The sequence below is a fragment of the Oncorhynchus kisutch genome, linkage group LG14 (genome assembly GCF_002021735.2).
Source record: "Oncorhynchus kisutch isolate 150728-3 linkage group LG14, Okis_V2, whole genome shotgun sequence".
Classification (NCBI taxonomy): domain Eukaryota; kingdom Metazoa; phylum Chordata; class Actinopteri; order Salmoniformes; family Salmonidae; genus Oncorhynchus; species Oncorhynchus kisutch.
In genome coordinates, this window is record NC_034187.2 from 41,054,596 (window position 1) to 41,068,920 (window position 14,325).

The 14,325-nt window shown below is 45.8% G+C and overlaps 1 protein-coding gene across 2 annotated transcripts in view; it reads left to right on the forward strand.

Annotated features, from left to right (window-relative positions):
- msrab (methionine sulfoxide reductase Ab) overlaps window positions 1-14,325 on the forward strand; it is a 43,048-nt gene that overhangs the window by 10,861 nt on the left and 17,862 nt on the right. For both annotated transcript variants that reach the window (XM_020500830.2, XM_031788408.1), the window contains exon 4: window positions 8,323-8,427. In XM_020500830.2, coding sequence (XP_020356419.1) covers window positions 8,323-8,427 — 105 coding nt within the window. The remainder of the gene's footprint in view (window positions 1-8,322; window positions 8,428-14,325) is intronic.

The window sequence follows — 14,325 nt, forward strand, 5'->3', positions numbered from 1 at the left end:
TTTTGCCTGAGAGGATCAGCGTGAACTTTTTCAGCCCGAGTTCGCAAAAGCATTTGGCAATTGGCATGTGTTTGGCGCGCGTACAGTTAAGCCTTAAAGCTTAGGCTTACGCACTAACGCGAAATAAAGTCAAACCTGCGCATCACTTATGTACGCCATGTCTTTGTTAGCGTGTATGTGTATATGTCTGTAGTGTTTGCTTATGTACATCTGTGCAACACCTGAGCATCTGGGCAGAACATACACTGTATATACAAAAGTATGTCCACCTTCAAATTGGTGGATTCGGCTATTTCAGCACACCCGTTGCTGACAATCTCCATAGACAAACAATGGCAGGAGAATGGCCTTACTGAAGAGCTCAGTGACTTTCAATGTGGGACCGTTATAGGATGTCACCGAGTCAGTTCGTCAAATTTCTGCCCTGCTAGTGCTGCTAGAGCTGCCCCGGTCAACTGTAAGAGCAACAACATCTCAGCCGTGAAGTGGTAGGCCACACAAGCTCAAAGACTGGAACCGCTGAAGCGCGTAGCGTGTATAAAATGGTCTCTCCTCGGTTGCAACATACGAGTTCCAAACTGCCTCTGGAAGCAACGTCAACACAATAACTGTCTGGAACTTCATGAAATGGGTTTCCATGGCCAAGCAGCCGCACACAAACATAAGATTACCAAGCGTCGGCTGGAGTGATGTAAAGCTTGCCAACATTGGACTCTGGAGCAGTGGAAATGCGTTCTCTAGAGTGATAAATTGCGCTTCACCATGAGGCAGTCCGAAAGGACAAATCTGTGTTTTGGTGGATGCCAGGAGAACGCTACCTGCCCTAATGCATAGTGCCAACTGTAAAGTTTGGTGGAGGAGGAATAATGGTCTGGGGCTGTTTTGTCATGGTTCGTGCTAGGCCCCTTAGTTCCAGTGAAGAGAAATCTTAACACTTTGGGATGAATTGGAACACCGACTGCGAGCCAGGTCTAATCGCCCAACATCAGTACCCGACCTCACTAATGCTCTTGTAGCTGAATGGAAGCAGGTCACCGCAGCAATGTTCCAACATCTAGTGGAAAGCCTTCCCAGAAGAGTGGAGGCTGTTATAGCAGCAAAGGGAGGGGACCAACTCCATATTAATGCCCATGATTTTGGAATGAGATATTCGACGAGCAGGTGTCCACATTTTGGTCATGAACACACACACACACGCATTTCACAATTCTATGTTTTTCCCGTGGCTAGCATGGACAATGACATGCCCAAAAATATACCTAAACCACTTTTTGTGGGCCACGCAGAGTGGCATGGCATCCCCTCCTTTGACAGTCCTCCGCCCTGATAATACCAGCGTTATCACCAATTTCAAGATAATACCTGTCCAGTATCCCTGCATAGGATAGTTAGAGTGGGTAGTGCCACCCTACTCCTCAGAAGGATCAGTCCGAGTCAGAGAGAGAGACGGAGAGAGAGAGAGAGAGGACGAGAGATAGGCGTTCTACAGTAAAGCTCTCTGATCCTCCCTCTCTTTCGCTATGCTTCTCTTTCATCTCTGCTCCCCCCCCCCCCTCCACTTGTGACCTACTTGGAGGGATTGGATTCTGTACTGCGGCGTTTTGCTTCACACTGGTTCCTGTGCCACCTTCGCCTCCGCTGCCATACACTGCTAATGCACTCCACCACTACTCCTCTCTCTACTCATACTGTAACTCAACCCTGCAGCTCAGCCCAAGGCAATTGCCCTCTTCCAATACCAATCCTTCTACCCTTCATTGAAGACGTCCTTGATCTGATATAGCTGGATTGTTGAATGCTATGTGATGGATACGTTGCTTACACCTATACAAATGTGTTTAGGTCAGTGGTTAGTTCAAGGGTGGAAGGGTGGTTTTGAAGTATTTAGACAGGGGACAATGTTCACTCCTCAGTAGACAATCTGCGTTTTATTTGAGGGGATCGGTTTGAGCAAGGCGAGGCACAGAATCGCCGATCTCGATCACATAATGAGAAGTTGTTTGGGAATGCACAGTGATTTGTAGATCCAGGATTCCGTGCAGTCCCACTCACACCCGTGTAGCTCAGTTGGTAGAGCATAGCGCTTGCAACGCCTACGGTTGGGAGTGCGATTCCTGCGGGGCACCAGCACTGGAAAAAAGTTGTGAAAAAGTACGCACTCAGTACTGTAAGTTGCTCCGGATAAGAGTTGTCTGCTAAATTACTCAAATGTCAACCAGCAAAATGGGGGACAGACAGACAATCTTAAACCTGCAATGGAAGAAAGAGAAGGAGGGTTGGGATGAAAAGCGTAACATAGTGGATTTCAGAATCCGTCCTTGGGCTGCTTGGCACTGTGAAGGGACAGCCTCTGGGAAGATGAATTCATTCAAATAGATTCATCATTATTGATTGGTACTGATTCACATTTGGCCATGATAGCCATTGTGGCCATGTTCGAAAGTCACTCAAACTAAAAACCTTACATATGATACTGCATGTCACCTTTTTAGGAGAGTACTTATTGTTTTGGTTAGCATAACACTTCGTAGAGCAGTTCATTGGTGCATTCGAAGATTCAATGTGAACAATACCAACGGGTGCAATGTCCCTGTTTTTATAAATGAAAGAGGTGAAACGATCCCAAACACAGTGAGAGTGTTTTCGACTGCGGAGCTTCCACAGTAACTTTGGGCGCCCCCCGCCGCTCAAGGCATTGGAATGCAAGCATGAGCACGGGTGAGCAGGGAGGCGAGCGGGCAGGGGGGTGAGCGGGCGGGCGGCGAGAGGGGCGCTTCTGGCTTGGCTGGCGGACCTTCTGAGTGGAATCCCTTTGGGGGGTGCGAGCTCCCTCTTGCTGGCAGCCCCGAAAAAAGCTGGGGGAAAAAAAGGGAGAGAAAAAAGAGATACAGAGAGAGAGAGAGAGAGAGAGAGAGAGGAGAGTTGGGCACAGCGGAGGAACGAGAATCGCTTCACTGGGTGTGACGGATCCAAACGCTGCTCTGGAGACAGAAAGGAGGAGAGGAGCTGTCCACTGAGTCACGGGAGGGGGAAGAGAGACAGAGACAGGGGTCCAGTCCACTACAGTCCAGTGTGTGGGTGTTAGAATCAGGCCGTGTGAGTGTCTAAGCGGGAGGGAGAGAGGGACTGACAGCTGGGACTGCTTGATTGATGTGTATGTCAGTTTTACCGGGTCCCTCCTGTGTGTGAGTCACACCTTTATCTCCTGTGTGTGTGTATGCATGCAGCCGTGTGTCTGCGCATTTTTTTCTGTTTTCCTTCTGCACACTTGATTCAGTGTGTGTGTGTGTGTGTGAGAGATTCATAGACCATACCTGATTTATTTATTTATTTTCCATGTATATGACTAGGGTTGCACATTTTGGGGAATATTCAGAGGTGGAAATTTTCTGTGGGAATTAACGGAAATATATGCAAATTAATATTAATACCATTTAAATGTAGATGTTTTTTTGCATTGGATATATTTACCATATCATATGGAGACAGAAACCTTTTATCTTATCATAAGTAGACATCATTGCAAACGATTAAATCCTTCCAATAGAAATAGAAAAAAACTATTTAGTTACGAATTTAATTTTAATTAAATGAGTTCACTCTTCACATGGGATGATTTCACTGAACAACAAAAGAAAGGGACTATTGAATGATCCATTGCATCTCCCAAAAACATTTTCAACATACATCTGTAAAATTCTAGTCTAGAAACTAAAGCTTTGATTGTCTTCCTCTCAAGCTTCCATGTCTTCTCCCTGGACCTCCTCAATGTCCACCTCTTGAACATCAGACTCTGAGGCCTCATCTTCACAGTCACTTTCCAACCGTGTTGAGGATGGCTCGTTGTCACCAATTTTTCAACCCTTGTCAAATCAAATCAAATCAAATTTTAATTTGTCACATACACATGGTTAGCAGATGTTAATGCGAGTAATGGTCAGCCTGTTGCGTGCTTTGGTGTGTGTGTTCCCAAACAAGGACCAATTGCGCTCTGAGGTGGCTGATGTTGGTGGGACTTGGAGGATGATGGAGGCAACAGGGGAAAGAGCCTCAGATCCACAAAGTCCCTTCCAACAGGTGGCTGATGAGATATGTTGGCAATACTGCCATATTGCATCTCCATCCCAAAGCCCTTGCTTGGAAGTGTACTTCACCAGACTGCCAAGAACCTTGCCCTGATCCAGGCCAAGGGGGCGAGACACGGTAGTGATGACACCATAGGCCTTGTTGATCTCTGCGGCAGACAGGATTCTCTTGTCAGCATACTTGGGGTCCAACATGTACGCTGCGGCGTGTATGGGCTTCAGGCAGAAGTCTTCACGCTTTTTGATGTATTTATTTCAGAACTGCAGTTTCCTCTGCTTGGAGCAACAGTGACGTGGGCAGGGCAGTACGGATTCCTTCTCTTTCATCTGCAAGCAGAGTCTGAACATCAGACAGGACCGCATTGATCGTCTCCCTCAATCCGTGCAATGGCTACTGCTGTAGGTTTCAGGAGTTTCAGGCTGCTTTACCACTCTCTCCCAAAATACATCATCCAGGAGGATCCTCTTGATGGGTCTGTCCATATTGGCAGACTGTGATATGGCCATTTCTTGGAGAGACTCCTTCCCCTCCAGGAGACTGTCAAACGTGATGAACAAATCAAATCAAATCCAATTTCATTTGTCACATGCGCCGAACACAACAGTGAAATGCTTACTTTCAAGCCCTTAGCCAACAATGCAGTTTTAAGGAAATAAACAATGAAGAACAAGGTCAAAGATAAGAAAAACAACTGATTAAAGAACAGCAGTGAATAACAATAGCGGGGGTCAGTGTTTCAATGTACGGGGGTGTTGCTGGGAAGCTTCAATGTGGTGCTCTTATTCTTCTCACTTTGCTTGGTGAGGTGGATTGTTGCTATAACTTGATGACCCTTCACATACCTAACCATTTCCTTGGCTCTCTTGTAGAGTGTAGCCATTGTTTTCAGTGTCATGATGTCCCCGAAGGAGCAGATTCAATGCATGAGCAGCACAGCCAATGGGTGTGATGTGAGGGTAGGACTCTTCCACTTTAGACCAAGCAGCCTTTATGTTCGCAGCATTGTCTGTCACCAGTGCAAATACCTTCTGTGGTCCAAGGTCATTGATGATTGCAATACAGTCTGTTTTCTCTATGATTTGCTTGACTTTCACTTGAACTCTGTTGAACTCTGCATCCAGCAAATGAGTAGATAAAGCATGTCTGGTTGGAGGGGTGAATGCTGGGCGAAGAACATTCAGAAATCTCTCCCAATACACATTGCCTGTGAGCATCAGAGGTGAACCAGTTGCGTACGCAGCTCAAGCAAGACATTCATCAGCATTTCTCTGACTACGTTCCTCCATTGAGTCAAAAAACATATGATTCCAGGAGGACTATGAGCTGTCGCAATCGATAAGGTGTCTGATTAATCATTTTCACCTCGAATAGAAGTAGAGGGACTTTTGTCAGAGGTTGCTGTTGTGAGCGCTGAGGGAACTTTATGGACTTGGCCAGATGATTCTGCATCTTTGTTGCATTCTTCACATATGATTTGGCACAGTATTTGCAAATGTACACAGCTTTTCCTTCTACATTAACTGCAGTGAAATGTCTCGACACATCAAATAGTGCCCGTGGCATTTTCCTTTAAAGATTAGAAAAAAATGAGTAAAAAAAAACAAATACAATTCTGTGTAGAGATAAATAGTTAAGCAGTTAGATTAAGCAACTCCTTTGTAAGATAAATATTTTTATGTACAGTGGGGCAAAAAAGTATTTAGTCAGCCACCAATTGTGCAAGTTCTCCCACTTAAAAATATGAGAGAGGCCTGTAATTTTCATCATAGGTACACTTCAACTATGACAGACAAAATTTGGAGAAAAAAATCCAGAAAATCACATTGTAGGATTTTTAATGAATTTATTTGCAAATGATGGTGGAAAATAAGTATTTGGTCAACAACAAAAGTTTATCTCATTACTTTGTTATATACCCTTTGTTGGCAATGACAGAGGTCAAATGTTTTCTGTAAGTCTTCACAAGGTTTTCACACACTGTTGCTGGTATTTTGGCCCATTCCTCCATGCAGATCTCCTCTAGAGCAGTGATGTTTTGGGGCTGTTGCTGGGCAACACAGACTTTCAACTCCCTCCAAAGATTTTCTATGGGGTTGAGATCTGGAGACTGACTAGGCCACTCCAGGACCTTGAAATGCTTCTTACGAAGCCACTCCTTCGTTGCCCGGGTGGTGTATTTGGGATCATTGTCATGCTGAAAGACCCAGCCACGTTTCATCTTCAATGCCCTTGCTGATGGAAGGAGGTTTTCATTCAAAATCTCACGATACATGGCCCCATTCATTCTTTCCTTTACACGGATCAGTCGTCCTGGTCCCTTTGCAGAAAAACAGCCCCAAAGCATGATGTTTCCACCCCCATGCTTCACAGTAGGTATGGTGTTCTTTGGATGTAACTCAGCATTCTTTGTCCTCCAAACACGACGAGTTGAGTTTTTACCAAAAAGTTATATTTTGATTTCATCTGACCATATGACATTCTCCCAATCTTCTTCTGGATCATCCAAATGCTCTCTAGCAAACTTCAGACGGCCTGGACATGTACTGGCTTAAGCAGGGGGACATGTCTGGCACTACAGGATTTGAGTCCCTGGTGGCATAGTGTGTTACTGATGGTATGCTTTGTTACTTTGGTCCCAGCTCTCTGCAGGTCTTTCACTAGGTCCCCCCGTGTGGTTCTGGGATTTTTGCTCACCGTTCTTGGGATCATTTTGACCCCACGGGGTGAGATCTTGCGTGGAGCCCCAGATCGAGGGAGATTATCAGTGGTCTTGTATGTCTCTTCCATTTCCTAATAATTGCTCCCATAGTTGATTTTATCAGTATAAAATACACCTGTCCACAACCTCAAACAGTCACACTCCAAACTCCACTATGGCCAAGACGAAAGAGCTGTCAAAGGACACCAGAAACAAAATTGTAGACCTGCACCAGGCTGGGAAGACTGAATCTGCAATAGGTAAGCAGCTTGGTTTGAAGAAATCAACTATCAACTATACCACCCAGTATTGTAATCCCATCTTACCAGAAAGTATGTAGTCCTAGGCTCAGACAGTGTAGTAGTGTGGGCTCAATAGCATCTCGTGTCCAAGATCTTGAGAATCAGCTGTACATGTGATGAAAGAATGCACTGTGCATGCAGAGGGTTGCAATTCCATTGGATTGGGGATAGTTTAACCAAAATATGCCACAAGACCTAGAATTCCCTTATGTGTATCCCACAAAACAGGTTCACTGTTATAAGCCAACTTTTTTTAAATGAATTTAAGCAAAATTCCAAGGCTTAAATTCCCATAAAAAAAATCTGGATATTTACCGAAACGGTTTCCGACCCTTTGCAACCCTATATACGACCCTCAGCTTGCTTATTGCTTTGTGTCTGCATATGTGGATGTGAGTCTTACTGCACCAGCTGAGTGAGTGTGTGTGTGTATATGTGTTTGTATATGTGCGTGTATGTGTGTAACAGCTGACCCTGAGCAGGACCCACTCTCCGGATGCCTCCAGGCGGCTTGTTGAAGCTTTGGGGTCCTGGCAGCTGCAGGCAGCCAGAGAGGTGCCCCCCACAGTGCCTGTGTGCTTTTGGCAACTTCCGACTCGAAACAGTTGCTGTGCACCCACGCTGCCTCTAGCAATAACATGTATCTCAAGTGGATTCACGCGCGTGTGTGTGCATGTGACTGTGCGCTCCTCTTCACACAGAGGCTACATTCTAATCAGGCAACGTTAATGGGCAGACTTCCAAACACTAGCGGTGCTGAGCAAATTTAATATATTACATGTGATGCTGGGTGAATATTTTAAAGCGCACTCCGTAGGATTTCTACATTCAGCTAGACCATTATATCTATGTAATAGCTGCTGGTGTCAATAAATTGATTTCAAAGGAGAAAAGGAACACATTTTAGAAAATAATTGCTATAGTTTGATGTGTAAGTGGGGCATGCAAAGTACTTTACAAGATGACGATGATAATGATCACAGAAATAAATGATCAATCAGCCTTCTCACAGTAGGATAGATGAAAAGATGTGTTCACCGATAATATTCTATTCAATTGAATGGAAACGTCTATGGAATGGAGTTGCATGAGTCCAAATGTGACTATGATGTGTTCGACACTGCTATGACCTTGGGTTGCATTCCTTTTGTCACACTGTAGAAAAACATTTTGCAAACGGGAAAATAAATGGCACCTTTCGTGCCTAATGAACACAACCATCTGGTTTGTCCCCAGGTTTGACAGGACACGCTGAGGTGGTGAGGGTGGTCTTCTCCCCCGAGGACATCAGTCTGGAGGAGCTACTCAAGGTGTTCTGGGAGAGCCACGACCCCACTCAAGGTAGCACCTTACACACACACACACACACGATGCACACATGCAAAAGAAAAGTTGCCCTCCTCAGACAGGACCCAATCCCGGGGGGGCCCAGTGTGTATTAGAGCAGAAGGAAGCATGGGTGTGTGTGTATGTTTCTGTGTGTGTGTGTGTGTGCGTGCGCGCACACGTGTGATGGCAGTGGGGGTTGGGTGGGTCTCAGGAGGGTAAGTCAACGACAGACTGTGTTAATGTGTCTGGGAGCCAATCATCCATGAGACTCACGGCAGGGGTAGTTTGTGTTTGTTCCTCAAACCTTCCATGACTAGGCTTCTGCCAAATAATATAATAATACAAAATATAGAATAATATATGTTTTGCATGTTTTCTTTTCACTCTGTTAATTAAGTTAGTATTGTGGAGTAACTAAAATGTTGTTGATCCTTCCTCAGTTTTCTCCTGTCACAGCCATTAAACTCTTAACTGTTTTAAAGTCACCATTGGCCTCATGGTGAAATCCCTGAGCAGTTTCCTTCCTCTCCATCAACTGAGTTAGGAAGGACACCTGTATCTTTGTAGTGACTGGGTGTATTGATACACCATCCAAAGTGTAATGAATAACTTCACCATGCTCAAAGGGATATTCAATGTCTGCTTTTAGAATTTTTACCCAATAAGTGCCCTTCTTTGCGAGGCATTGGAAAACCTCCCTGGTCTTTGTGGTTGAATCTGTGTTTGAAATTCACTACTCAACTGAGGGACCTTACAGATAATTGTATGTGTGGGGTATTGAGATGAGTTAGTCATTCAATAATCATGTTAAACAATATTATTACACAAAGAGCAAATGTGACTTGTTAAGCACATTTTTTTCTCCTGAACTTATTTAGGCTTGCCATAACAAAGGGGTTGAATAGTTATTGACTCAAGGCATTTCAGCGTTTCAGTTGTAAATCATTCGTAAAAATTTAGAAAAATATTCCACTATGACATTATGGGGTGTTGTGTGTTGGCCAGTGACAGAAAATCTGAATTTAATCCATTTTAAATTCAGGACGTAACACAACAAAATGTGGGAAAAGTCAAGGGGTGTGAATACTTTCTGAAGGCATTGTACACACGCGCACACGCACACACACACACACACAGTTCTTCCCATTGTGTGTTTGTGAGCGTGCATGCGTGTGTGAGATCTCTGCCTTTTTGCCTTGCCTCAGTTCAGAAGGGCTTAGTCCCAACAATGTGATGTCGAACTGCATAGCCTCCACCAATCACGGCTAGGATAGCAACATTCCCAGCCAACCAGATACTCCCAGCAGCCTCCTCTTTGTGCCCTGTTTCCATATTCAGTAACACACTTAATCTGGTGAGTTCTCTTGGATGTTGCATAAAGACGTACGTGCATACCCTCAACACAAATTAGAAGTTTGTTCTTTCTGTCTCCTCACCAACACCCTCCATTTCTCTTTCTTTAATTCTTTCTCTCTCTCTCTCTCTCTCTCTCTCTCTCTCTCACACACACACACACACACACACACACACACACACACACTCTACTCTTATACACACACTGCTGTGTCGTAAAATGATCAAACCCTGTATGTGACATCTGCATATGGAAATACTCAAATGTAACGTTTGTTCCTGTGTGGATTCGAAAACTACTGTACTAAGAGCTTTGTAGATTCTCTTGGGCGCATATACATCATCACAGACATTACGTGTACGCACTCTCAAAACGCATTCAGACACATACAGAGCACACACCCACACACCCACACATACACGAAGAGACGCATACAGACAGACACACACACACACACACACACACACACACACACACACACATATACAGAGAGCACACACACGCTTGGTTGCTTCAGCAGTTCGTTACTTCCTTGTTAAAAGAGGGACCCAACCCCCTGTTCTCTCAGCGGACCCCGGGGCTCTCAATCTGTCTGGAGGATAAGAGCATCTTATCTCCCCTTTCCTTACCCAGTCACCCCTCTCCTCCTCCCATCCCTCCATCCCCCCCTCCCCCTCATCCCCTAACACCCCAGAGCTGATGCTTTCCTCTCCTCTCCTCTTCCCTCCTTTTCTCTGCTCTCATTTCCTCTCCCCTTCTCTCCTCTCCTCCTCATTCCCCTCTCCTCTTGTCCCGTCAGCACATCCGCAGAGCAGAGCGGCGCTATGAGTCGACCGCTCCCCCCGAGGCCGTCCCGCTCATCTTCACGCTCCCCTTTTATGTCTTAGTCACTCTCTCCTCTCCTCATCCTCTCTCTCTTCCCCCATCATCAACCCCCACTCTTCATCTTACCCCCCCCCTCCCCCCTTTGTCTCCTCTCGTCTGTTTTTTTTTCCTCCTTCCCCCTCTTTCTCGTTCTTTCGTACATTTTTTGAAGACATGCCCACCATGTGTCTGGCTGCCAATGCTGCTGCGTCAGTGAGCAAGGCAACAAAATGGCCGACGCAACCGTTTTCTTCAGAAGACAGCGACGCGCTCGCTGTGTGACTGTTGAAGTGATAGACCTGGGCCACGTTCAGTAGGCTCCACGTGTCCATCGTTGCAGAATGAAATGGCACGAATAGAGCTGACCCGATTCCTTATTCTACATGTCAGAGAGGCATGTTTGTTCGACATAATGCATCTGAATGTGCCACACTGCTGTGTCCTGCTCAATTGCGGGCCTGTTTACGCTACGCCAGGACCACGGAACCTGTATTTGCATTGATGCATTTTCCATGTTTCTCTTCACTAGGTTCCATTATTTTTTTCCCGTTCTGCGAGTTAGCTTATGCATGGACACACAGAGAGGTAAGAGATAGGTTTTGCAGTATATGGTACAGGGCATATAAGTACGTAAATACCTCCCTCTACCTCCCACACACAAACCAACATAGCGGATGTGAATGTCGAGAGGATTCCACATAAATCAAATTGCCAAACGCATCAACGAACTGCGGGACCCTTTTTATTTGATTTCTTTCTACCTCCCCCTATAAGCCAGTGACGCCATCACACATTTGTCTGCTATCATCCATCCATCCCATCTTACCTCCCCTCCTCCCCAGCTGGAAAAGACACGCATCCCTAATGACACACATCTCCCCCCTGCCATATTTTAGGGGAACCCCCTATCTAAAGCGAGACGCCCTCTTGGGGGGTGACCTTAACCCCCTCCCGCACCCCTCCGTCATGCTGAAAGTGTCCCACTCCCCTTCTCATTACCACGTGTCACTTCATTACTGACGACGGGTGGGGTGACAGGTCGAATTTATGGAGATTGCCTACGTTGTGTGTGTGTGTGGTAGTAGGTGAGGCCTCCCGGTATGGCGTTAATATCTCATTGAGGAGATGAATTAGCTTGTGATGAGACACAACAAACAATCACCAGACATGTACCCGGTGAACCCCCCCCCAAATACACCAATATGTGGTGATAGGAGGTGAGGTTTTTGTATACACACACACACACACACACACTGACTAGACTGATGCTTGAAGACCCCAAGTGGTGTGTTGTGCATTGATATACTGTTCATATTAGCAGTAGTACATATGGTTGTACAGATAGTAAAAGGACAGCATGGCTTTATTTAGAAGACAGACACACACACACACACACACTTGGATGACACAGTGATGAAATCAAATCAAATTGTATTTGTCAGATGCGCCGATTACAAAAGTGTAGACGTTACCGTGAAATGCTTACGCGCCCTTTCCCAACAACGCAGTTGACAAGTTAGAACATGAACAAGTAGAGAAACAGAAAAAAGTTGCACAATATAATAGCACAATGAAATAGCAATAACATGGCTGTGTACAAGGAGTAGCAGCAGACAAGCAGAGCGTCTTCCCCTGTCTCTCTCCATGATCCTCAGTGTGTGTGCGTCCGTGCGTCACCCTCAGCCAACCCTCTGATGAGCAGCCCTGTTCTACTTTAGCAGGGTTAGCTGAAGGGCTAGCTGTGCCCTCTTCCTCAATGATCCCCTACACCTAACCCCTACCCTCTCACCCTGTCAGAGAGAGAGAGCGATGGAGTGACGGGACGGGTGACTGTTTGTTTGTGTGACTGCCATCCTGCTCTGTGCACATTTACACGCACGTTTCATTGTGTACGGGCCCTGAGGGGGTCTTTCTTACGTTTCTCTCTCCTGCGCGTCAGCAACGGGTTACGTAAGACAGGGGCAAAAATAGCAGCAGTGAGTGGAGCGGTCGGACTCTGGGTTGGCACGCACACAGCTCAAGCAGTCCCGCGGGCCACAGCGCTACCTGGGTACTGGCTGTCGCTCCAACACTGGGGGCTTTAGTGGCACTGCGGCTCTCCTCTAGTACTGTTCTGTAGTACTACTGCCTTTCTTTAGAATAGAAGTTTAGAATAGAATACAATTTGAATACTAGCTGTGAACGAAGGAGTTTGGCTTGTGCTTAGTGTGTTTGTCTCTGAAAATAGAAAAAGTGTTATTGTGTGTGTAGATATTACTGTGGGCTAAGTTAAGCTATTCTAATCACATCGGATAGCCTTACGCCTAATAGGCTTATTTTTTATGCGAGTCGATTTGAATAAAATTGCCAGTGTTGTCTTGGTTCTGTTCTTTGGTGTGAATTATTGCGAGATGTGCAAGGTTATGGTGCAGGATTACATTGGCTTCCTTGCCAATCCATGCGCTCTGTTCTGCTCTGTCCTAGCTGCCGACTATGACACTGAGGGACTCTGAGTTGTCCTCGTCTCTGCTCCACTCTCTGCCAGGCACGGAGACATGAGTGTGTGTGTGTGTACGTATATTTGCGTGCAAAGGCGCGTGGCACTGCCGACAGCAGGGTGAGAAGGGAACTAAAAGAGAGGAGGAGAGGAACGCGGCGAGAAGGAGCGGCTAATCGGAGCACTTTAAGTTGTTAACGGGATAAGGGAGTGGGGGGGGGGCACACACATTTACACCATAACACCGTCTCCATCAAACATAGTTTGTTATCTTTTGGCTTGGGTGTTTTAGAACAAAGTGTTAAGCACTGAGGGGCTGAGATGGTGGTGGGGGTGTCTGCCATTTTGTTTTCTGAATAATGGTTCATCATCATTTCGAGTAGACCTTTCTCCCTCAGTTCTCTTCCCTCTTTCCACCCCTACTCCTCGTCCTCCTCCCTCCCTCCCTCCCGCTTGCCTTTTTTTATAGCAGCCGGCGTGCCCCTTAATCTGATTAACTTCTTACCGTTTCATCCACTTTTTTGCCTGCAACTGAAAAACACACAAATCTGTGCATAGTATAAGGCCTACACAAATGTGCACACACACACACAATGCACAGACATGCTTCAAATACACACACACTCAGACCTATGCACACACATACCCACACACGTTTCACAGACACACACACTCCTCATCCGGCCACGCGATTTCATCAGAGTGGCAGAGAGAGATGAAAGAAAGAGAGAGGGGCAGAGAGAGAAATACAGGAAAGAGACAGAAAGGAACGAAAGAAAGAAAGAGGCTTTTAGGATGTATCCACATCCAACAACTGCCAGAAGTAGGAAGCTAGCTGCAGGGACTGTAGTGTGTACGTATGTGCCGGAGTTAGTGCTGAAAGAGATTTTCTTTCTGGAGAATGGATAAGTAGGAAATCTCTTGAGGGTTTAAAGCACAACCAAGAGGGCTGTGTACCAAATGGCACCCGATTCCATCTACTTTGGGCCCGGGGCCCATAGGGCTGTGGTCAACGGTAGTGCACCACACAGGGAACAGGGTGCCATTTGGGATGCAGGCGAGATGTGTTGTTGGGGAGAGTTGTCACTACTAACTAGTAATCTCCCTAGAACTCAGAAAACAAACTTTTTATCACCCAACTTTTATTGCCACATTTTGAGATTGTTTGGGGTGTGTTCATTTTTTGGGAAGGGGATCGTTTTTTTTTTAAGAACAC